The 22,411-nt window shown below is 42.1% G+C and overlaps 1 protein-coding gene across 3 annotated transcripts in view; it reads left to right on the top strand.

Annotated features, from left to right (window-relative positions):
- Positions 1–22,411, top strand: part of TTYH3 (tweety family member 3) — an 84,767-nt gene that overhangs the window by 23,098 nt on the left and 39,258 nt on the right. For all 3 annotated transcript variants that reach the window (XR_014151055.1, XM_081839835.1, XM_081839836.1), the window contains exons 2-5: positions 12,058–12,227; positions 20,173–20,284; positions 21,698–21,918; positions 22,311–22,406. Coding sequence is in view for 2 of the 3 variants with exons in the window: in XM_081839835.1 (XP_081695961.1) it covers positions 12,058–12,227; positions 20,173–20,284; positions 21,698–21,918; positions 22,311–22,406 (599 nt within the window). In the remaining variant the exon portion in view is untranslated. The remainder of the gene's footprint in view (positions 1–12,057; positions 12,228–20,172; positions 20,285–21,697; positions 21,919–22,310; positions 22,407–22,411) is intronic.

The following is a 22,411-nucleotide window of genomic DNA, read 5'->3' as shown; positions in this document are numbered from 1 at the left end:
TAATCATGTTTAGGTACAGACACTGTTGGGGGACTCTGAAAGCTTAAGCCACAATAACTTCGCAGGTCTCTAAGGTGCTACGCGACTCCCATTTTACTAAATAAATATGCCCAAGAATACCATTCTATTTGCTTGCACTTATGAATATTGGCTCTGTCTGAATGTTTAAGAGTATTTACTAACCTTCAGCTTTTCTGGCCCCTTTCAACTCCAATTGGCAGCACAGGATCCACTTTTTACAGCACGTATCTGTTGTTTTCTGTGTTTGGAGTGACCAAGTACAAAGGACAGGGCCCCTAGCTGTGCAGAAGCAGGAATTTTGGCAGGTGCAACTTTCTTTGTTCTAAATGAAACCACTGAATGGAGTTACCCAGAGGTTTGGAGTATGGATGAGAGCCAACAAGCTGTAGCTCAATCCAGATATGACTGAAGCACTGTTAGTGGATCATTGCCTAGACTAGAAGGATGGGAAGTTGCCTGTTCTTAATGGGGTTCTATTTGCTCTGAAAGAGCAGGTACGTAGCTTGGGGGTACTTCTGTATCTTTTGCTGTCGCTTGAGGCTCAGGTGGCCTCAGTGGCACCAAGTGCCTTCCATCAGCTTTGGCTGGTGGCCCAGCTGTACCCTTATCTGGACAAGGATAACCTAACTTCTGTTGTCTATGCTCTGGTGACCTCTAGGTTAGATTATTGCAATTTATTATATGTAGGGCTGCCTCTGAAAGCAGATTGAAAACTTCAGATGGTGCTGAATTCGGCGGCCAGGTTGCTCACTCGGACAAGTTGGTTTGAGCATATTACACTGATTGTGGCTCCACTGCACTGGCCGCAGATTAGTTTCCAGGCCAGCTTAAAAGTGCTGGTTTTGACCTATAAAGCCTAAAATGGCTCAGGACCACAATACCTCCAGGACTGCCTCTCCCCATATGAACCAACCTGGACCCTGCAATCATCATCTGAGGCCCTTCAGCTTTCTACTCAGCAAGGAGAGACAGACTAGGTAAAATCAAGGTGAAACTACCTTACTGCATACCCCACCCCTTTTTGTATTTGCTGGTATTCCCCCACCATTTAGAAAGAAAAAGAACACCATGTGCAAAGTTCTAGTCAGTGTGTTTGAAGCCATTTCAGTGTCTCTTTTTCTCCACTGGGTGGAGGAGGGATGGAGCTCTGAGCTTTCTTTGACAGTCAACCTCTCGCCTCATTAGGTTTTCATGTTGCTGTGCAACTGTGAAATTCATCAGCCACTTGCAAGTGTGGTAATAGAGAATAAATCTAAGATGACTTGTCTTACAAGATTGAAGCATAAACAGTTTTTGTTGACACCCTTTTCCTCTTGGAGGTATGGAGCTAAGCTTTTGCCCCAAGTGCTCACCTCTTCTAAAATAGTCTGTACCTCAAAATAAAAGCGTTGGCATCTTCAAGTGGATTTCTCACTTCACAGATCCAGAACTTTTTATCTCAGGTCTCCATATATTGTTCTGCTCATCTTGAGTGAAGATGTCTGATTTGCCTGTTTTGGGAAGCTCCAGTTCACGTTGGTCCAATAGTATTGTACATGGAAGTGGTTGTTTGTTGTTGTTTTTAAAAAATATCCAGTGATTTCCTTGAACTTAAAGCGAGTTTTTGCCATTTCACATCATTTAAATAGCTGTCTAGCAAACTAGTTTTGCCCCTATGAGGACTGTTTAGGACCTGAACCAATGGTTTCAAGTTACAAGAAAGGAGATTGTGACTGAACGTTAGGAAGAACTTGTTTGACAGTAGAACAGACCTCCTTGGAAGGTGGTAGATTCTTCCTTGGAGGTTTTTAAGCAGAGGGTGGATGGTCATCTGTCATGGGTGCTTTAGTTGAGATTCCTACATTGCAGGGGGTTGGACTAGATGACCCTTGAGGTCCCTTCCAACTCTACAGTTCTGTGATTCTGTAAAACTCAATGGAGGAATTTCCATCAGGATTGAGCTGCTCAACTTACAGCAGAAACAGCTGAGACTGCATACTAATAGGAGAATGTGCATATTACCTGGTGGATGTACAAATTGCAGTTGAGATACATGCATTTCTCAGAGCCTGTTGGGGATTATGCATAATGATAAGATAAGATATGAAATTCAGCTGATATATGCACAGTTACCGAGGTCTGTGGGAGATTATGTATATTGACTGGGGTACAGTTCTCTCTTCATGGAAGGATTATGTGCACATTCACCATGAAACCTGGTGAATGTCCACAATGTCCAGTTGTTATGCACATTAGCCAGTCAAATTAGATTCCCCTTAACTTATAGGTTTTAGATTGTTATCTGCTTTAAGCTTCCTGTTTGGTTTGAAAGGTGGGATTTAAATATATGAACTGTCGGACTCTTTGTTGTGGAAAGCCAATTTTGGGTGCAGCTGTTTTTCCACAATAGTTTCCAAATAGTGTAGGAAGCAGCTTTGCCATTCTTTAAATGTGGAAAATGATTCATGTGCTGGTGGTTATTCTTAGAAATAAAACAAGTTTCGCTTTTCAAAAAGCTGCTAGCTATTGCAGTTGTTCCGATGTTCCCCGGGTGTTAATATGTTCCCAGGATAAATAATCAAGGAATCAGGTCAGATTATTTCTCCATCCAGCTCAGTATTGTCTGCTATATGGGCTCTGCACTGTTTCAGACAGGAGTCTTTGCCATTCCTACCCAGAGATGCCAAGGATTGAACTAGGGACCATCACACATACCGTGGCTTCAGAGTTTTGATTCTTTATCATTCAAAGAATGCTGCAGTTGTTTAACTCAGACTATTCTTTCTAGTGGCCCATGCGACATAGATATCATCTGTGGCAAATGATAACCTGGATAAAAAAATCCCACATCCCTTCAAGAGCCACATAACAGTATCCTTCCAAGTCCCTGTATCTTAGATGGGACCGCCTATGCATTGTTACCATTTTCAGAATATTCTTCACGGTAAAATGTTTACTTCCATTTTGATTACAGCAAGCCACCTAGACTTCGTATGGTCAGCTTGAAAAACATGACAATGCACACAATCCCTTAAAGCAAGCTAGAAGTTACTGGTAATTTCTTTTTTGAAAATATTTAAAAAGGTTTCTGAACAAGGTCTCTTAGCTGAGTGGCTGCCCCTGTCAGGTCCTGCAGTGCTGAGGAAAGTGGTTTGAGTCTCAGTGGTTCAGAAATGCAGTCTTCAGCTATAATTGTTGTAGGTCTTGGGTAGTTTTTATCTGTTTCCTGTATGTTGTCGATTTTAATTTGAATGTTAGTTCCTTTAATGTTGAAGGAAGATGAATAGTATTTGGTGTTCATGGTGATAGAAATGAACTTGGAATCAAGGACACCAGTAAAACAGCAACCAGGCTGCTTTCAGGAACAATTTTCTCTTTCTTTGTACATGGACACACAACTCCACATGTAAAGAATCCATATGCACCCTTTTAAATTCAAAGGATGCACACATACACAGCATTAAGCAAATGTTTCTTTTTAAGAAATGCCGAGGGAACAGCCAGAAAAGGGGATATTTATGGAAAGAGACAGCAATATATGCAGTCATTGCTTTTGGGGTGAATGCTTGAAGGAACTTGGCTTTTGATCACGTTAGGGATATGCTCTTAATTTGAAATAGTTTATTTTAAAATTCAGTGCATTCAGCTTTCAGCTTCAGTTTGCATATAGTTCATAACTGAAGAAGCTGTGGCCCTTTAGATACACCACAACTCCCATCATCCTAGCTGGGGCTGCTTGCAGGTTTTTTTTTTAAAAAAACCTATATTTTATTGATTACCAAAATAACAAGGCAATTAACTAGGTAACCAATAGATCTCTTCCACATGCACCCAAAAATGCATGTATACCTAGTTACAACATCATTTGAAAAAGAAAGAAGTATGACAAAACATACTTTAGCTATGGCCCCAGAGTTTCAAGAAAGCATTAGATATGTGTAGGTTCTGTTTATGTTTGGGCTCCATTATTTATATACCAATTGATTATTAAAAACAACAACCTGAAAGCAGTTTACAAAGTCTTATACTGAAGGTAAATTTTTCCACCATAGCCATATTCCTGTGGATCTACAACTGAAATGATTGTCAGCTGTCTTTCAACTTTTTGCAACTTCAATTCATGCTGCTAGCAGCAATGGAAATCAACATTTCATGTATTAAATCTTAATTTTCACCCTTCCAAAGGTTTTGAAGTGCCAGTTGCAGGAGTGCGTATTAAGTTCGGTCGGTGGCAGCATTAATTTCTCTGAAAATCATCTCCCATTATAAAGAATCTTAGGGCAGTCCCAAGGCATGTTTATAAAGAACTCTTTATGCCCAATCCCCTCCAACGCTGAAAACTTTTGTTTGTCATTACAGTGGTGCCTCGCAAGATGAAAAGAATCCGTTCCGCGATTTTCTTCGTCTAGCGGTTTTTTCGTCTTACGAAGCAAGCCCATTGACGGCTTAGCGGATTAGCGCTATTAGCGGTTTAGCGGCTTATCGGCTTATCAGATAAGCGGATAAGCGGCTTAGCGGCTTAGAAAAGGGGGGGGGGAGGGAAAAAAACCCGCAGGAACTCGCAAGACATTTTCGTCTTGCAAAGCAAGCCCATAGGAAATTCGTTTTGCGAAGCACCTCCAAAAGGGAAAACTCTTTCGTCTAGCGAGTTTTCCGTCTTGCGAGGCATTCGTCTTGCGGGGCGACACTGTATACCGATTAGCCTTGGTGGAGGTTGATGCCACCTATAAATGCACTTAAGGGAGTATCCCCATTCCCAGGTGAGTATCCCAAAATAGCAAAATCATTTGGGAATTCCCTCCCCACAGAGGTGTGTCTGGCACCTTCGTTATTGTTTCCAATGTTTGCCGAAGGCATACCTCTTTACCCTGGTCTTCGACACCTGAGACCCACCCTATTCCTGCCACTGTAATTTGCTTAATCTGTTTTTAATGTTGAATTTTGAATGGTTGTGACTCCCTGGGACCTGATGGTGAATGGCAGGTAAAAAATTGAATGAATGAATAATAGTTTATCCTCTAACAATTAGACTCATAATTACGATAGTTTTCAGGTTGAATTCATTTCTCTGTTGTGTGTGTTCTCCATATTCCAGGATATCCAACCTGCAACACAGTACCCACTTCTGATTTTCTCCCTGTATTGGTCTGCATTTTTTTCTCTTCTGAAAAGGAAAATGGATTGTGCTAGGGCTGCTGATCTTAGCTTGGGGCTTAGCCCAGCTGTGGGTCCCAATCCATCCTTGTAATGGAGCCTCTTGTTTAGATTTCTGAAATGAGCCCTGCCAAAAGAATAGGTTCTAGTTGAAAGCAGCTAATATGTGAAACGGCCCTCTTATTTGGCAGTTGTCCTCCACACAATCATTTTCATATGTCATTTTCCAGTGGTTACACATGAATACTTCCTTTTTAAAATTCTTTTCAATCTAGCAAACCAATCCATCTTCAGAACACTCAGATGGGATTCTTCTTGTGCTTTTGGCTTGGTTAAAATGACGAGTAGGCTGTTGCTTGCTAAACACTCAGGCTACAGCAAACCAATTAGCTTCTAAAGCACTGCAGCACTTCAGAGGCTGTATTGTTGCCACAGACTAACATGGCTGCTTCTTCTGGAATTTGTCGCAATACAATTGAATATTTTGTCTCTGTGTCGCTAAGGGCATGTTACAGTCCTTGCAACAGCCAGTGCAGTTGGTGATACAAAGAGGGAGCTCCCAGGTTGACTGAGTACTAAAGCCTGTTTGGAAAACATGGACATTAAAGAGAGAGATTTCCACCACCCAAATCAATTGTAGCGGTTAGGGCAGCCTGAGGACATTAGATGTGACACAACGTCAGGTTGTAGACTGGAGCATCCCTTTGAGCTATTTTTTTTTAATATCTACTGCTTGCTTCTGTTTTTAATTCTTCTTTGAGCATTTAAAATATTCAAGCCACTTATTTCAGCTGCTTCTGGTAATATTCCAGCAGATTAGCTCATCTCACTGTTTATAAAAAGCACATTAGATCTTTTAAGAGGCAGCATCTGCTGATGTGAAAACCAGTGTGGTTCTGCTGCGCTTGGAGCTGGGCAACCTAGATTCAGATCCCTGTTTGCTTCACTGTCCTTGCAAGTCTAACATAGCTGCTTCTCCCCAAATTGAATTCTCCCTCTCCTGACATAAAATCATAAGAGTTGTAGAGTTGGAAGGGACCCTGAGGATCATCTGTTGTTTTCACCTTTAACAGGAAATCTATATTCTTGCTTGATAGTTTTCCACTGACATGTTCTTCCAGTTCTCACATAGCATCCCCCCCTCCCCCATATATCGGATTGTTTCCTTTTCGATTTCCCCAGCAATTTATTTTTCACATAAATTTCCAGTAATTTCATATTGTTGTGCCCTGTGGGCTTTGGAAAAACAAATGGCTATTTAGATAATGCATTCCCACCCCTGGCATTTTAGTAATGCCAGCTGTTCATCTGATGGGAGTGGCAGCAGCTATCTTAAAAGGTTCCCTGTATTTTGAAGAACCTCAATTCACATCTATGCACTCAGGATGTTAATGAATTTTAATTTTTTAAAATCTTTCCATAAATCAGTAGTAACAAAAACAGGCTTTAAAATGGGAACATGTCACTCAAGCCTATGTTTTGTTGACCTTCACTCATATCTAAATGCTGGAAATGGTTAGAGTTGATTGAAATATTAACCAGTTGGTCAATATTTGTGTGTGTGTGTGTGTGTGTGGGCACACATGTTTATTTACTTGCTTTGTTTAAGGCATTTAAACAAAGCTCAGGAACCACATCAAGTGGTGGGGCAACATCTTAGCTTATGCCTAGCCATGTACCTTAGAACTGTGCTGTAAACTTCAGAACCATGTAACCTGCAACCTGATCATGTTTGGTCATTGTAGTGATGTTTAGAATAAAGCCTTTGGCAGTAATTGAGCTAAGAATCTGAATACTGTGTCCACAGGTGGGAGCTGGGGACATGGATGGAGTTACCTCCCTTGCTGGGGTCATTGTTGGTTGTTCTTTATAAAGGTGAGAGACCTCATTATGGGTCGAAGTATTCATTGTAGTGACATCTAGGCTACAGAGAAAGACAGAAAAAGCACATCTTGCTGAAGACAAGAGTTGCCAAGTTTAGGACTTTGAGTCAAAAGAAATAATATGAGGCAACAGAAACAGGAATCTATCCTCAACATTGAATGCACTTTATTCACATGAACAATGTGCAACACACCGATCTTTCCTTTTCTGAGAGTGCTTGCTGCTCCTCATACCTGCTCCAACTGAATTTGGTTGCCATGAAGAAAATGGCCGGTTATATTTGATGCTTTAGTTGGATATAGCAGGAGGAAATGCAGGCTAGCATGTCAGTGAATTATCCTGTGATTATTTTCAGTACAGTGGATGCCACTGATGAAGATTTGTTTGAGTCTGGTGCATGAATGTATATATTGACTTCATGTACTAGTATCAGTTCATTATTCTATTGCAGTATTGGTTCATTTACTTCGGAACAAATACCAGCTGGAAACGTCTGCAGGCCACCAACTTGAAGACCCTTACAACTCTTAACTACAGTACTTCTGACATTTTGATTAGAAAAGTTTTAAAAAACCCTAAAATGAATATCTGTGACAATTTCATTTCAGCTTTAACAGATGTATTTCAAATGAAATCACAAAAATTTGCTTGTGCTGAGTTACTATGTACTTGAGGACACAGGTCTACAGAAGTATATTAATTTATAAATTAAAAGAGAACTGTATAGCCTAGCAAGGACTTATGATCAGTGACTTCAAGGGCCAAAAGAATGTTGAGAACAACTGAGTTGTTGGAGATTGAAGGCATCCACTGGAAAAAAAGAAAATGAGGCCTGTTTTATATGTGTCCTGGTACAGTTAAAACTCGTATTTTGCAGGGACATATCAGATACATGAAAAGAAAAAGGATACCTCTCCCTCCCCCATGGCTTTACCTCACTAGACTAAGACTTAGGCTCAAGGTTCCCAGTTCGATCCCAGAATACATGGTGCAGAGGGAATTTTCAAAGCTTTTTGGTAGAGGAATATTTCTCTCCCACCCCCCACCCCCCTGAATCTGGAGATGCGCCAGATCTTTCCTTACACTGTGCAGTGTAATGCTTCATGATGCATAGATGACTGTGATACACCACAATCCAATCCCATTGATTGCAAATTCTGATAGCAGAGATGTATGTTGTTTTTCCATACCCATGTTATGTAAACATGCCATTGGGACACCTTCTGTTTTCTATCTGCTTGAGAGTAAATTCTTTTGAGGCTGATAAGGTAATCTTTGTGGTTCTTGTTCATCTATTTGAGGCTTTACTGCTTCAAAGAGTGATGTAAACAAGCTGTTGCTGAACTCTGCATTTCCTACCTTACAGGTTAGCAGCCTTAGACACAGTTAATGCAAAACAACTGAAGCATCCATTTTGTTGGACTTGCAGCAGCTTCTGTGAGGAAATCTGTCTTTTCAGTGAGCATGCTCAGTTGACAGCCTGCCAAATTTGAGCTAAGCTTCATTTAATAAAGATTTAGTCTGTGGGGATGTGTCAGTACAAACTGCATTTGGAGAGCGGGAGAGATTATCCTTTTCTAAATCATTGTTCTGCAGAGAAGCTTTCAGCAAGTATACTGATAAAATGGAAAAGAACAACTTCCCTGCAGGAGTCTATGTACAACTCCTGAGTGGTTCATACTTGAAATTAGGGTAGTGATGAAAGAATCGGGTACCTGTGACCCCTCCTTGGAGGTTGTTAACATACCAGGATCTCAACTATGGGGAAAGCTCTCTCGGTCCAATTCTGAGACCATTTTATGTAGGAAGTTGTTAAATAATAATAAAAATTAACAGTATTTTGTTCCACCCTTCCTCCAGTGGGTTCAGGGCACGTATGTATGCTTCCTCCCTTTTACCTTTGCAGAAATCCTATGGGGTAGATCACCAGTCAAGCTTTGTGACCAAGTGGTGTTTTGACCCTGGGTCTCCCCACCTTGTTCAGTGTGCCACCTCCTAGACTACCCAGGTTGCCTGCCCACATGCTACATTGCTCTTCAGTGTTTGACTGGGTTTGTGGAGAGGTCTGATATTTGTGAATGCCTATGTCAGGCATGGGCAAACTCCGGCCCTCCAGATGTTTAGGACTACGGTTCCCATCATCCCTGACCACTGGTCCTGTTAGCTAGGGATGATGGGCATTGTAGTCCCAAACATCTGGAGGGCCGGAGTTTGCCTATGTCTGGCCTATGTGCATCTTACAAAGAATTACCATTCACTTTGGCAACATAAAACGCCCTTCACTGCCTTCAAAGGGTAAATGTGGCATGTAGAACTCTGAAAACATTTCACCGTCTCCTGGTCCTTTTAATACACCTCTGAGAATGGCTGCAAAGGAGCAAGGAGCAGATGATGTCACCCTTTGGCATGATACAGCGGAAACTCCAGTAAGCTCCTAAGAGTGTATGTGCATGCAGACTTCTGTGGTAGGGATCATTTGAGGGATCATTGTTTCTTTTCTTTTCTTTTGTGAAAGGAGGGAATTCTCTCAAATCTTTCACAGTCCTGCAGCTCAATGCTGCTGTCTTAACCATGGTTAAGAGAGAACTTGGAAGTAGCATGCTATTTTAGATGAGTTTGCTGCAAAATGATTATTGCAGACCACAGGTTCTATAATAAATGCCTTAGCACAACTTCAGCGTGTTTTGTTTTTAAATATAACTTTGGCCAGTGCTGCATTGAAATGAGAAGCAGGAGCAACAAACAAAAGGTTTGATTTGAGAATTTATCATTTTTACTGCTCCTTGAGGCAGAACTGTAGTTCAGTATTAGGGTATATGCTTTGCATGCAGGGGGTTGCAGCTTTAGTCCCTGGGATCACCAGGTAAATGCACCACAAATGGGAGAATCCTCCTCCTTCTTGAAGACACTGGGGTGCTGCTCGTGGTCGGAGTGGGCCAGGGGTAGCCTGCATGTTGGACTTCAGATCCGATCCTCAGTACACCTTGGTCATAATAACTGAGGCTGATGGAAATTGGAATCCAACAGCATCCAGAGGGCACCAGCTTAGGTAAAGTTGTTCCAAACTAGTTGTATTCTGAAATCCTGGGACAACTCCTTTGCCACATGGGTGGTATATAGTGTAGTAGGCAACCTGTCATTCTGCAAGCAGTGGTATTTGCTTAGCTGAAAGCTTTGGTGTTGCTCAGTTTCCCAGCAAGGAGGAGAAGCACAAATGTATGTGCTTTCTTTTTGGCAGGCGTTTTTGTGGTATTTCAATAGTATAGTGGCAGTCAACCTGTCTTTAGGACTAACTTTTCATTTAATTGTAGTATGTTTAATGTCATTTCCAAGGCTAAGGAGAGTTTTTATTGTTAAAAATTCATACTTTTTGTAATTTTATCAGGATTGCAAGAGGACAGGAAGGGCAAAAGAGACGTAACTGATTAAAAATAAAATCCCTTCTATTGCACATTTCTGGGACAGATTTGTCTGCGGAGTGAAGGTTACGAACATTACTGTGTTGGCACAAATCTCTTGGGCTCCATTCCAGGACTTGCAATTCAGTGTCATTTTACAGTCAGTAACCTCCAGATTTGTGTCCAAAAAGCAATTGGTTCAAGTATTTGTTTGTGTGTGTGTGTGTGTGTGTGTGTGTGCGCGTGTGTGTTTAAATTGCAGAAAATGAATGAATTTGAATAAGTCATGCTAGAATGACATCTGAGTTCCTCCTACTGAGTTGGTATAGATGTAATACCAAACTGTGGGAACCCCAATCTCATGCATTACCTCCTTCCCTGGCTTGCAGCCAATCATTGCTTGCCATTTCACTCAGCAAATGGTGATTCGCACTTCTCCTGCCCTGGAAATGAGATGCTGCAGTGTGGGGGTTAGGACTTTGCAGAAACTACTCCAGCATGGCCCGTTTTCTCAGTTGGCTCTGTTTTGCCCTCAGTGATGTCACATAGCCAAAGCTATCCCATTCATGATGTGATGCAATTGATCAGCTTGTCTTAAATAACCCTTGTAGCAAATCTAGAAAGAAGGCATGGTAATTTAGAAGTAGGGGGAAATGAAAAAGAGGAGAAAAGGGAAGTAATTTGGGTGGAGGGGAAGAACAGTATGATGATTTAAAAGGGTTATGGGGAAAGATCTCAACTTCTTAAAAGCATCACTCTGGCATAGAGCTAATAAAGATAAGTCTGGGAGGGATAGGCTCCCCATGTAGCCCCCAGAATAGCCCTTTATCTTCTACCATGATGGCACTTCTCTTACTATGCTTTTTCAGTGGTCTACATGCATGCAGTCTGAGAAAAGCAAAGAAGTCTAACTTACATACATTCTTCCCAGATTTGGAGGTTTAGAGACTCATTTGGCTGCGCAGTGAATTCTGTGGCCACAGTGTATGCTACCAGTGTACTTAACCATCAGCCTAAATTATGACTCTGTGCAATAAACTGTATGAAGAAAAATGTTTTCTCACAGGCTTAGCTTTCAGTTTAAAACTGCACATTAATGAAGGACTTTACAAAAGCCTCATCTATTCATACTGAGGCGGAGTGGGTTTAAGATAAGGTTACCAGGCGTCCCCATTTCCCAGGGACAGTCCCCAGATTTACATATCAGTCCCCATACAAATTCCATTGAAGTTGAAAAGTGTCCCCGGATTCCTTGAAAAAAATCTGGTAACCTTAGTTTAAGAGCCCCTTTCATGTGACAGGAGACTTAGCTCATGTGGTAGCCAATGTTTGTGGCCTTCAGCCCTCCATACTTCAAAAATATGCCCCCAGTGCTAATCAATGATGCAAAGATATAAGCTGTAAATGTGAAGTAGCCCTCACTTAAAATACAGGCCAGCTAAACTCCTCCCCCTGTGACTCAATCTGGATTTTAAAAGGGAATTCCTTATTTGCTGGCCTCTCAAGATTTTGTGAGCAATAGTACTTGTGGAGATCACAGCAATTGGGCCACAGAGGTGATTTTGTATATTCCTGCTATGGAAATGCCTTTCAGTTAACTATTTTTCTCTCTCTTCCTCAGGCCCTCTTGCTGTTGGGTGGTGTTGCTCTGTCCTGCCTTGCTCTGGATCTCCTCTTCCTCCTTTTCTATTCCTTCTGGTTATGTTGTCGCCATCGGAAAACTGAAGAACAGCTGAATGCAGATTGCTGCTGTACAGCTTGGTGTGTCATCATTGCAACTCTGGTCTGCAGGTAAGTCCTCCCCCTCCAAACTAACAGAAGGACAAACAGAACTAATCTGACAAAGGCAGAGATAAAGTTGCCTTCTCATTCTGCCACTGCTGCCACATTTACCCAACCAGCTACCCAAAGTTGTAGCTTTTCAAACATAGCCTTCACCGGTCTATGATTCAAGATAATATTCTCTTCCCTAGCAGGCTCCATAGTAAGTGTAAATAAACTTTTGGTCTCTTCCGGATCCAGGCTCATCGGGCTGCTTAAGTCAGTCTAGATCTGTGGCGAAACTGTTAGCTTAGCATTGTGTCTGTTAGATCATAAACCTCTGGGCAAGGCCTACCTTATATTTGTATATTGCTTAGAAATCCACATCATCAGAGTATGTAAAATGAAACTGATCCTACAATACATCCCCCAGAAAATCAGGAATCCACCAGGATCCATCAGTGGGGGCAGGCCAGCTGAATGGGCCCATATTTGCAGGGGGAAATTGTTTCCACCAAGTGCTAACTTGATTATCACTTATCTGCATGCACAGAGCATACTAAAAACTGCAAGAGTGATTGTAATGCTTTCCTCTGAGAGTAGCATGTGGAGGTAATCCCCATTCAAGGTCATATTGTCCTTAGAATAGAAACAAACATGTAGTTCTGCAGTGTCAAGCTGGCATTCTGTCTTCGTTGTTTTTCTAACCTTCAGGAATATCTGAAATATCCTTCAAATGCCTTAGAATCATAGAATCATAGAGTTGGAAGAGACCACAAGGGCCATCGAGTCCAACCCCCTGCCAAGCAGGAAACACCATCAGAGCACTCCTGACATATGGTTGTCAAGCCTCTGCTTAAAGACCTCCAAAGAAGGAGACTCCACCACACTCCTTGGCAGCAAATTCCACTGTCGAACAGCTCTTACTGTCAGGAAGTTCTTCCTAATGTTTAGGTGGAATCTTTTTTCTTGTAGTTTGGAACCATTGCTCTGTGTCCGCTTCTCTGGAGCAGCAGAAAACAACCTTTCTCCCTCCTCTATGTGACATCCTTTTATATATTTGAACATGGCTATCATATCACCCCTTAACCTCCTCTTCTCCAGGCTAAACATGCCCAGCTCCCTTAGCCGTTCCTCATAAGGCATCGTTTCCAGGCCTTTGACCATTTTGGTTGCCCTCCTCTGGACATGTTCCAGTTTGTCAGTGTCTTTCTTGAACTGTGGTGCCCAGAACTGGACACAGTACTCCAGGTGGGGTCTGACCAGAGCAGAATACAGTGGCACTATTACTTCCCTTGATCTAGATGCTATACTCCTATTGATGCCTTATCCTTATACAGTGGTGCCCCGCAAGACGAATGCCTCGCAAGACGAAAAACTCGCTAGACGAAAGAGTTTTCCGTTTTTGAGGTGCTTTGCAAGACGAATTTCCCTATGGGCTTGCTTCACAAGACGAAAACGTCATGCGAGTTCTTGCAAGTTTTTTCCCTCCCCCCCTTTTTCTAAGCCGCTAATAGCGCTAAGCCGCTAACAGCCGTGCTTCGCAAGACGAAAAAACCGCAAGACGAAGAGACTCGCGGAACGAATTAATTTCGTCTTGCGAGGCACCACTGTAGTCTTTTCCCGACTTGATTTTTGTGGAAAACTTTTGTTGTTTGCTAGTTTTGTGCTAAGCACAGCTAGTAAGCTACTCTTCTTACCCCCATTAAAAAAAAAGGAATTCACACAATTTAAAAAAACACACCTGGATTCCTTGGAGAGTTTATTTGCTTGGGTTTGAATGGGAAAAGCTGGAAGTGCAAGCAAGCAAGTTTGTTCACTGCCTGAGACTTAGAACAGGGCAGACAGTAGAGGGAATGGGGCTCCTCACCTCTCTGCTCTTGAGTGGGGATGATGATCGGTACAAATTGGTTATTCTGTTAGCATGAGTAATAATGAGCTTATTTGCCCACAGACAGGTATGTTTCATGGAGCATTTTTCTAAAGTGAACAGGGCAGAAGTTCTGCTCTTTCTGCATGAAAGCTTGAGATAGCTTTGCTTTCAAACTACATTGCAGCACACAGGGGTGACCTCTGTCCATCCACAGAGCTTTTTTGATGCCTCTCTGCATTTTAAATTGCATTTATCAAAAGACTGATCAGCAGTTTACACAGGGAAAACTTCAGCCACTGGTCCTTGTAGCTATTTCTGATCTCATGGCACCTTGAGCAATTAGAAAAATTCACTGCCAGTCTTTTAAACAGTGGTATTTCTAGCCCTTTTACCAGACCTTTCTTGGCAACCAACCCATTGCTGGAGAGGGCAAAACATTTCAGCTTTGAACAGCACAATTAACTTTTGCCTTTACTCTTGCCCATTCTGAATGTTATTTTGGGTTATCCTCTAGCCCCTTTCCTCAATCTACCATCAAGCATTGCATTTGCAGACTTTTAATCCCGCATATGACAAACCTCTTAAAAAGCAGAGACATCACCTTGCCAACAAAGGTCCGTATAGTCAAAGCTCTGGTTTCCCCAGTAGTGATGTATGGAAGTGAGAGCTGGACCATCAAGAAGGCTGATCGCCGAAGTATTGATGCTTTTGAATTATGGTGCTGGAGGAGACTCTTGAGAGTCCCATGGACTGCAAGAAGATCAAACCTCTCCATTCTGAAGGAAATCAGCCCTGAGTGCTCACTGGAAGGACAGATCCTGAAGCCGAGACTCCAATACTTTGGCCATTAAGCACTGCGATTTGAGGGTTCTTGTTTTTGGTCTCTTAGGAGAGTGTTCCTAACCATGGCTCTAATCTAGGGTTTCTCATAGGTAGCCATCAGAGACTTGGGGTGCAGCCACAAAGGGACTCTGTTGTCTTTTGTGGGATGTGTCTGGGCTGCAGGTGTTCTTGCGGCTGCCATGCATAGGCAGGATTAGAACTAATGGGTAGAAATGACAGTGAAGTAGATTTCAGCTAAACATTTGGGTAGACATCCTAGTGGAAAGAACTGTTCTACTGTGGAACAGGACTCCCTTAGGAGCTGGTGTCTCCTTTGCTGGAGGTATTAAAGAAGAGCCTGGGTGGACTCAGGAATGACTTGCATGGTAGATCATGAATTAAGGAGGGAATGGACTTCCAGGGCACCTTCCAACTCTGATTCCAGTCCTCCAAAAACACATTTGTCACTTTTAATGTACCTATGGACACTGTAGATTTTCTGAGGTCTGCTTTGTTTGTGATCTTTGGAAATAGTGGAAAGTATTGGAAGAATTATTATCATCGTCGTCATTATTATTATTATTATATATTGTGAACCTTCCTGAGATCTTCAGATGAAGGGTGTTATATATATTAAATGAATGAATGAATGAATGAATAAACAAATAAATAATAAAACACCAGAGAAACAAGAGCAGAAAGTTAGGGTTCCCCACAACAGAACGGTTGTTGAGCTTTTTGTAGTTCTGGCCAAAGTTGTTAAGCTTTTTTGCCAAAATAGGACATTTTTGAGCTATTTCTGAGGAGAATCAGCAAAAACAACACTGCCGGCATGGGCTGCCATACCTCCGAATATTTAGCCGATTTCCACACGGACACTGCTTGCAGCTGCAGGATTCTGGATATGTCCAGGAAATTCCAGACAGATTGGTTCTAATCGTTGGGAAATGTCTTGAACAACTGCATTTAGCAGAAATAACATGCAAACAGATGTTGAAATATGGCTTTTACAGCTCTGCCAGAAATAGCATTTTCTCCCAATGTTGAAGAATAAGGTGGTAATTAGATGGGAATATTAACTCGTCCCCAGGAGTAACAAAGGCTCTTTTTTAATTAAAGATGTCTTGCTGCCACTGCAATATTAACTTGTAAAGATGAGACTTTTGTGGATGGTGAGTCTCTTCTTAGGAAAGGGAGGAGGGGCTATGTATATATTAATTGCTGGCCCTCACTTTGAAGCCTCAGTTTAGTGCTAAATAAGGGGAACAGGTCATTTGAGTGGCCACACACAGCACCTCCTGTATGCATACAACTTAGCTTCTTTTTTTTTCTGTGTTTCCACTCCCTTATTCAGAAAAAACCCCAGATTTCAGTGATTCTTAAGGAACTTTGTTAATCATATCCAGCCACATTCTCAGCCTAACTCACCCCCACCCCCACCCCTGATAGCTACAAGGTCCTGCTCAGAACAAAGTTCTTAAACACAAAATTATAGTTAACAGAATACAACCATGTTCTCTTTTCCTCTTCTTTTATCCAACAGGCAATTTGTGCTCACTGGGCTGTATGTGACCTCCAGGAATTTTCTGAAAATCCCAGCTTTTATTCAGTAATGAATACCAGTGAAAAGCCTGTCAAATTTAGTCAATGAAGGGTATGGGGGGCTTTTCCACAGCCTCAATTGCCTCCACCAAATGGAAAATCTAGCTTCATCCCATGGTCATAATTGGGTTGAGGGGAGGGGCAGCTCTTGAAACCAAGCCTATATACAATTTACTCCACCTTCTACAACAGTAATTTAGTGATAAATGCAATGGAGCGTTTCCCATCCCCCATTCCCACATAGTGTTCCTTCCATTTATGTCTGAACCACAGCTGGTGTCAGGTATGGTGATTTGTTTTTGCTCTCTGTTAAAACACTGGCAGCGGATAGGCTGTCTTCTCCTTCTCCTTCTCCTCCTTCTCCTTCTCCTTCTCCTTCTCCTTCTCCTTCTCCTTCTCTAGAAGAAGATGGCAGCCACTCACTTATTGGGAATGGGTAACCTTTTTCTGTTGGCGGGGGTAAACCATGTGTCTGACAGCCGCCTTTCCACAATGGCCCCCACCATGGTTCACTTTGTAGCAACCCTGACATTCAACCCTGACAGGGTGACTGGGAGCGGCCGCCAAGACCACATAACACCTGTCTTGAAAGACCTACATTGGCTCCCAGTACATTTCTGAGCACAATTCAAAGTGTTGGTGCTGACCTTTAAAGCCCTAAATGCCTCGGTCCAGTATACCTGAAGGAGCGTCTCCACCCCCATTGTTCTGCCTGGACACTGAGGTCCAGTGCCGAGAGCCTTCTGGTGGTTCCCTCCCTGCGCGAAGTGAGGTTACAGGGAACCAGGCAGAGGGCCTTCTCAGTGGTGGCACCCGCCCTGTGGAACGCCCTCCCACCAGGTGTCAAAGAGAAAAACAGCTACAGTGGTACCTCAGGTTACAGACGCTTCAGGTTACAGACGCTTCAGATTACAGACTCCGCTAACCCAGAGATAGTACCTTGGGTTAAGAACTTTGCTTCAGGATGAGAACAGAAATTGCGCGGTGGCGGCACAGTGGCAGTGGGAGGCCCCATTAGCTAAAGTGGTACCTCAGGTTAAGAACAGTTTCAGGTTAAGAACGGACCTCCCGAACGAATTAAGTTCTTAACCCGAGGTACCACTGTACCAGACTTTTAGAAGACATCTGAAGGCAGCCCTGTTTAGGGAAGTTTTTAATGTTTAATAGACTATTGTATTTTAATACTCTGTTGGAAGCCGCCCAAACTGGCTGGGGAAACCCAGCCAGATGGGCAGGGTATAAATAATAAATTATTATTATTATTATTATTATTATTATTATTATTATTATTATTATTACCATAGGAACATGGGAGTCTGCCTTATCCTTAACCATTGGTCCATCTACTGCAGACTATCTCTTCCCTCTATCATGGTGTGGGGGACTGCTGACCTTTCCTGCTCTGCTTTCAGAGGAAACATGGTGACTGCAGAAACACCCGAACCACACATGATAGCATAAAATTTGAGTGTTTCTTCTCAGTCCCAAGCTAACCTCACTGTTTGTAGCTGGACCTCAATAAGGGCCTAGAAATATCCATTAAATAACAACCTTGACATGACGACATAATAACTTTTTAAATGTTCCAGTTACAGATAGGTAGCCGTGTTGGTCTGCCATGGTCAAAACAAAATAAAAAAATTCCTTCCAGTAGCACCTTAAAGACCAACTGAGTTAGTTCTAGGTATGAGCTTTCGTGTGCATGCACACTTCTTCAGATACACTGAAACAGAAGTCACCGGACCTTTCTATATAGTGAGAAGGTGGGGAGGGGTATTACTCAGAAGAGTGGTGGGAATGGGTGATTGGCAGATAGCTGCGATGAGCCTGTTGACGACTCTTAACGACTGCAATAGGTCTAACAGGAAAAAGCAAGGGGTGAGAAGGTGAAAAATGGCTTTGTCATGTATAATGAGATAAGAATCCAATGTCTTTTTTCAAACCAGGTCTCTCCATAGTTTTAAGTTTGGTGATAAGTTGCAATTCAGCAGCTTCTCTTTTTAAATGTTGTGATTTTAAGTATTGCTTTAGGATACTGTTATACAGAATGCAGTTCTACTATGTCTTTTAAACAAGCCACACCTCCAAACTCCCAGTTGTTGCCATATCTTATTAAATGATCTCATCGGGTCCCTTTCCTTTTCACATGGCAAGACATCTTTCCTCCCCCATGCAGCCCATCATTTTACCTCCAGCTGACCTCTGTCTAATTCATACAACAACTGTGTGGGTTAAACCCTTAAAAAATTTTTTTACTGGATCAGTTACAATCAGTGGGGATTATCCGCTTTTTGCCTGACACAAAGATGAAAGCTTATCTCGTCACTAGATATGTGCCTTTGTTCGCTAGAGAAAGGTAAGTTAGGAGATTGTGATCTTACAGGGCCATCTGTACCTATTTCAGCCCTTGGACTTGTGTCACCTCAGGTGACAGATTTTTGCTTTTCTCCATCTGCTGGGATGGCAACCTATAATAGTTACATTCTCATATTCTTAGACCTTCCACCGTCCTAAATACGCAGCCTAAGGACTGTTCCTGCTGTCTGCCTGCTCACCCTTTAGGTGTTTTGATACACATTTCAGTATTGTTGAATCCCAACATGGGATGCAGTATAGAAATGTTTTAATTAATTGTGGGTAATTTCTCTGTCCTGAGTCAATTCAACTTGACAGTTTTCATTCCTGTTTACAATATTTCTATGCCACATTTCTATTGATACTTGAAATGGCCTATAGTTATTTTTTTTTTTCAAAGAATAAATTGCAATTTATCAAATGAGGAAAATTAAAACAGCAGTGAATCACATTGTATAGATTTAGGAAGATAACTTCCCCTCTGGGTCATCGTTCAGTGTTGAGCATGAAAAGCAAATGTGATGCCGCTGATGGTTTTCTTTTGGAATGGGCGGTTTCTTGTCTCATTTTAAACTGAAAGGTTTCTGGTAATCCTGTGTTAGGCAGGTGGTTTCTTCTACCAATTGGGTGGATAGAATGTGTAACCTGCCAAAAGTTCAAGGTAGAAAGCCTGGAAGCCTTGATTTGAAATCTAGAAAGCCCACACCTCCTGTATTGTTCTCTTAAAGCAGTGGTTTCTGAGCTGTCATCTGGAGTTCTTTGGTTTATCGGGACTTCCTCAATGACATCAGCAATGGTGGGCAACATTCCCTGAAAGGTAGCCTGGCCACAACTTCCTGTCTTTCCCTGAAATGTGAATCAGTCCATGCAGACTCAATAGGCTTCTCCAGCCAGATGGCTGGGGTATAAATAATAAAATATTATTAAAATTATTTTTATTATTATTACTACTCCCTATCCCACATGAACTATCTGCACCCTTGGAGGTGCCTCAGAGTGAACTGCAATGTGCTGGAATACTTGAGCAGGTGGAACAGTAAAATGTTCCCTGTCCTAAAACTAATGCTCAGTAGTGAGTGGGCCATCAGCTTTGTATATTACACTTCTAGCTAGAATCCAGAGCTAAAGCATGCAAACAAACAAGAAGTGTTTTTCCCCCTTATTCTTTCTTTTGGGGATTATAGTTATCCAGTTGCAACCTTTCTTAGAGCCCAGAGTATACTGTTCTCTTCCTGTGGAGAACTTCAGAATATGAGGAATAAGTTTGCAGCTGCCTGCATAGATTGAAATGTTCAATCTCTTTCCTATTTTGTCTCCCCACAGTGCTGGCATAGCTGTTGGCTTCTATGGAAATGGGGAGACCAGTGATGGCATTCATCGGCTAACATCTTCACTGCGGCACGCCAATCTCACTGTTGCAGGGGTCCAAGACCGGGTAAGTGGAAGAAGGCTCCCCCTAAAGACAGAGAGGGAGAGAGCTGTTGTTGAAACCTTGTCCTCAGGTGAGAACCCACCTGTGTGTCTACCTCTCTGTTCTTATCTGCTTCCCAACAGGTCCTTGACAGCTTCCATTAGCAGAAGGAAATGCAGTTCTATTTCCTTTCATTCCTTGTTCTAAAAATATCCAAGCAAGTCAAACCTGTTAAATAAAGTAATGTTCCATCACGATTATGCTTGGTTCAAGCTTCTGCATGTTAATGCTTTCCCCAACCTTCCTGAGCAGCGACAATACCCAAAAAAAACAGCAAAACCACAATGTTAATTTACACCTGTACTGCTTGATAATGAGAGTATAAAGAACTGCCTCTTAGGGAGCCATACCAATAATCCAGTTAGCCCAATACTCTAGCAGCAACAATCCTGCGCCATTTCCAATCTTAGTTATCTGAGATTCCTTACATGAAGATGCTTAGGTTAAACCCTTAAAAACAGGGCTAGCCCTCTTTTTTGCAGGGTAAGTTGCAGATTGTTAAGTGGGAAGGATTCCTGTTTCAGAAAGTCTAGAAGTGGAGAGACTGCAAATGGCACCTCTAGCAGCTGTTTTTATTGTAGAGAAAGTAGGAATTTGTCTTCATGGAACAAATAATTACAAATAATTTCTCAGTGCAACATGTGAGGCAGTCACACAGAAGTGAAACCACATGGCCTGCTTTGTCTTCAGGTGAGCAGTAGTCTATTATGGTATGTTGGAGTTAAGGAAGATTTGGTTTTGTAAACCCAGGTTGCGTCCACTGAATGAAAGCCTTGCTCAGATCCACTTGTATATAAATTACTTATGAAATCTGACCGCACTTGGAATTGTGGGTGTGCTTTCTGAGCTGATTTGCAGACTCTGTTTTAGCACGACAGCGATCTGTGGTAGTAGAGTCCGCTCTAGCAGTGCCACCCCTGTGTACTGAGAAATACGCTTTGCTGCAGCAAGCCCACAAAGAAAAGGGAATGTTTTCTCTTTTCATTGGAGCAGCCCTCAACCACCGAGCAATAAAGTACCCTCCCTGTAAAAAAGGCAGGCTGAATTTGCCAAAATTTTGCTTGAGAAGATTGTGGTAGCAGGTTGTCCTTGCCACATAGCAGCAAAGTCTGAGTGCCTGGTGAAATTTTATTAGACAAAGCATCTCTTCCGCCTGCCCTGTCCTGAAGAGATTATTAGTATGTATTTCTGCATGCATTGTCAGATTTGTGTGAGAGTGTATATCATTGCAATTAGCTGCCTTGCTAGTTTTTGGATATGATAGATAAGCTGCTTTAGAGCATCTCACTTGAAGCTGACCAACTTGCTAGCCCTTTACTTTTATGTGTGTGCCTGTGCTGATGTGGAGAACTCATTCCTGACTTTCTTTTTCCACAGGTGCAAAACATTGCAGTTGCTCTGAACAAAACAGCAGAGCCCAACTTGGGGTTCCTGGAGGTAATGTTTGCTAAACAGACAGATTACCTGCATGTGGTTCAAAAGCTCCAAGGACTCTTGGATGAACTTGTGAGGCAGACAACAGAGATTCCTTTCTGGAAGAATGATGACGTCTCTCTAGAATTGCTGGCAGGTCGTATTGATCTGTATGACTGGTACAGGTAAGCAGGCTGTGTACTCTTTCTTACATGTGTGTTTTTTATGCTGTTTTGGTGCTTGTTCAAGCTGAGTGTTCAAGCTTCAGCTTCCTATGCTATCATTCTGTAGTTAGAGGTGCTAGGATCCCCACTCTTTTAAATAGAAAGGTTTTTGAGCATTTACCAATAATCATAGCCCAATTCTGAATTGCCTTGATATTGATGTGATGATAATGATGCAATGGCATGTAGCTCCAAGCCAAAGCAAATGAGCTTTGTAGCATTCATTTCTCAATCTCTGTAGTGGGTGTGGGAATCAGAAGATTGCATTGTTTGTTCAAGACTTGCTTTTCACTTTTGCGCATTTTAATTGTCTCCTGTGTTGTTTTTTAATCTGTGTTTTGGTTTTGCTACAGGTGGCTGGGATACCTGGGCTTACTCATGTTCCATGTCCTAATCTGTTTGCTGGTGCTATTTGGACTAATTAGAAACTCAAAGGCCATTCTTGTGGGGTAGG

This window comes from Podarcis erhardii (genome assembly GCF_964252035.2).
Source record: "Podarcis erhardii genome assembly, chromosome: 14".
Classification (NCBI taxonomy): domain Eukaryota; kingdom Metazoa; phylum Chordata; class Lepidosauria; order Squamata; family Lacertidae; genus Podarcis; species Podarcis erhardii.
Note: the sequence above shows the minus strand (reverse complement) of the source record. Positions and strands in the feature narration are given on the sequence as shown.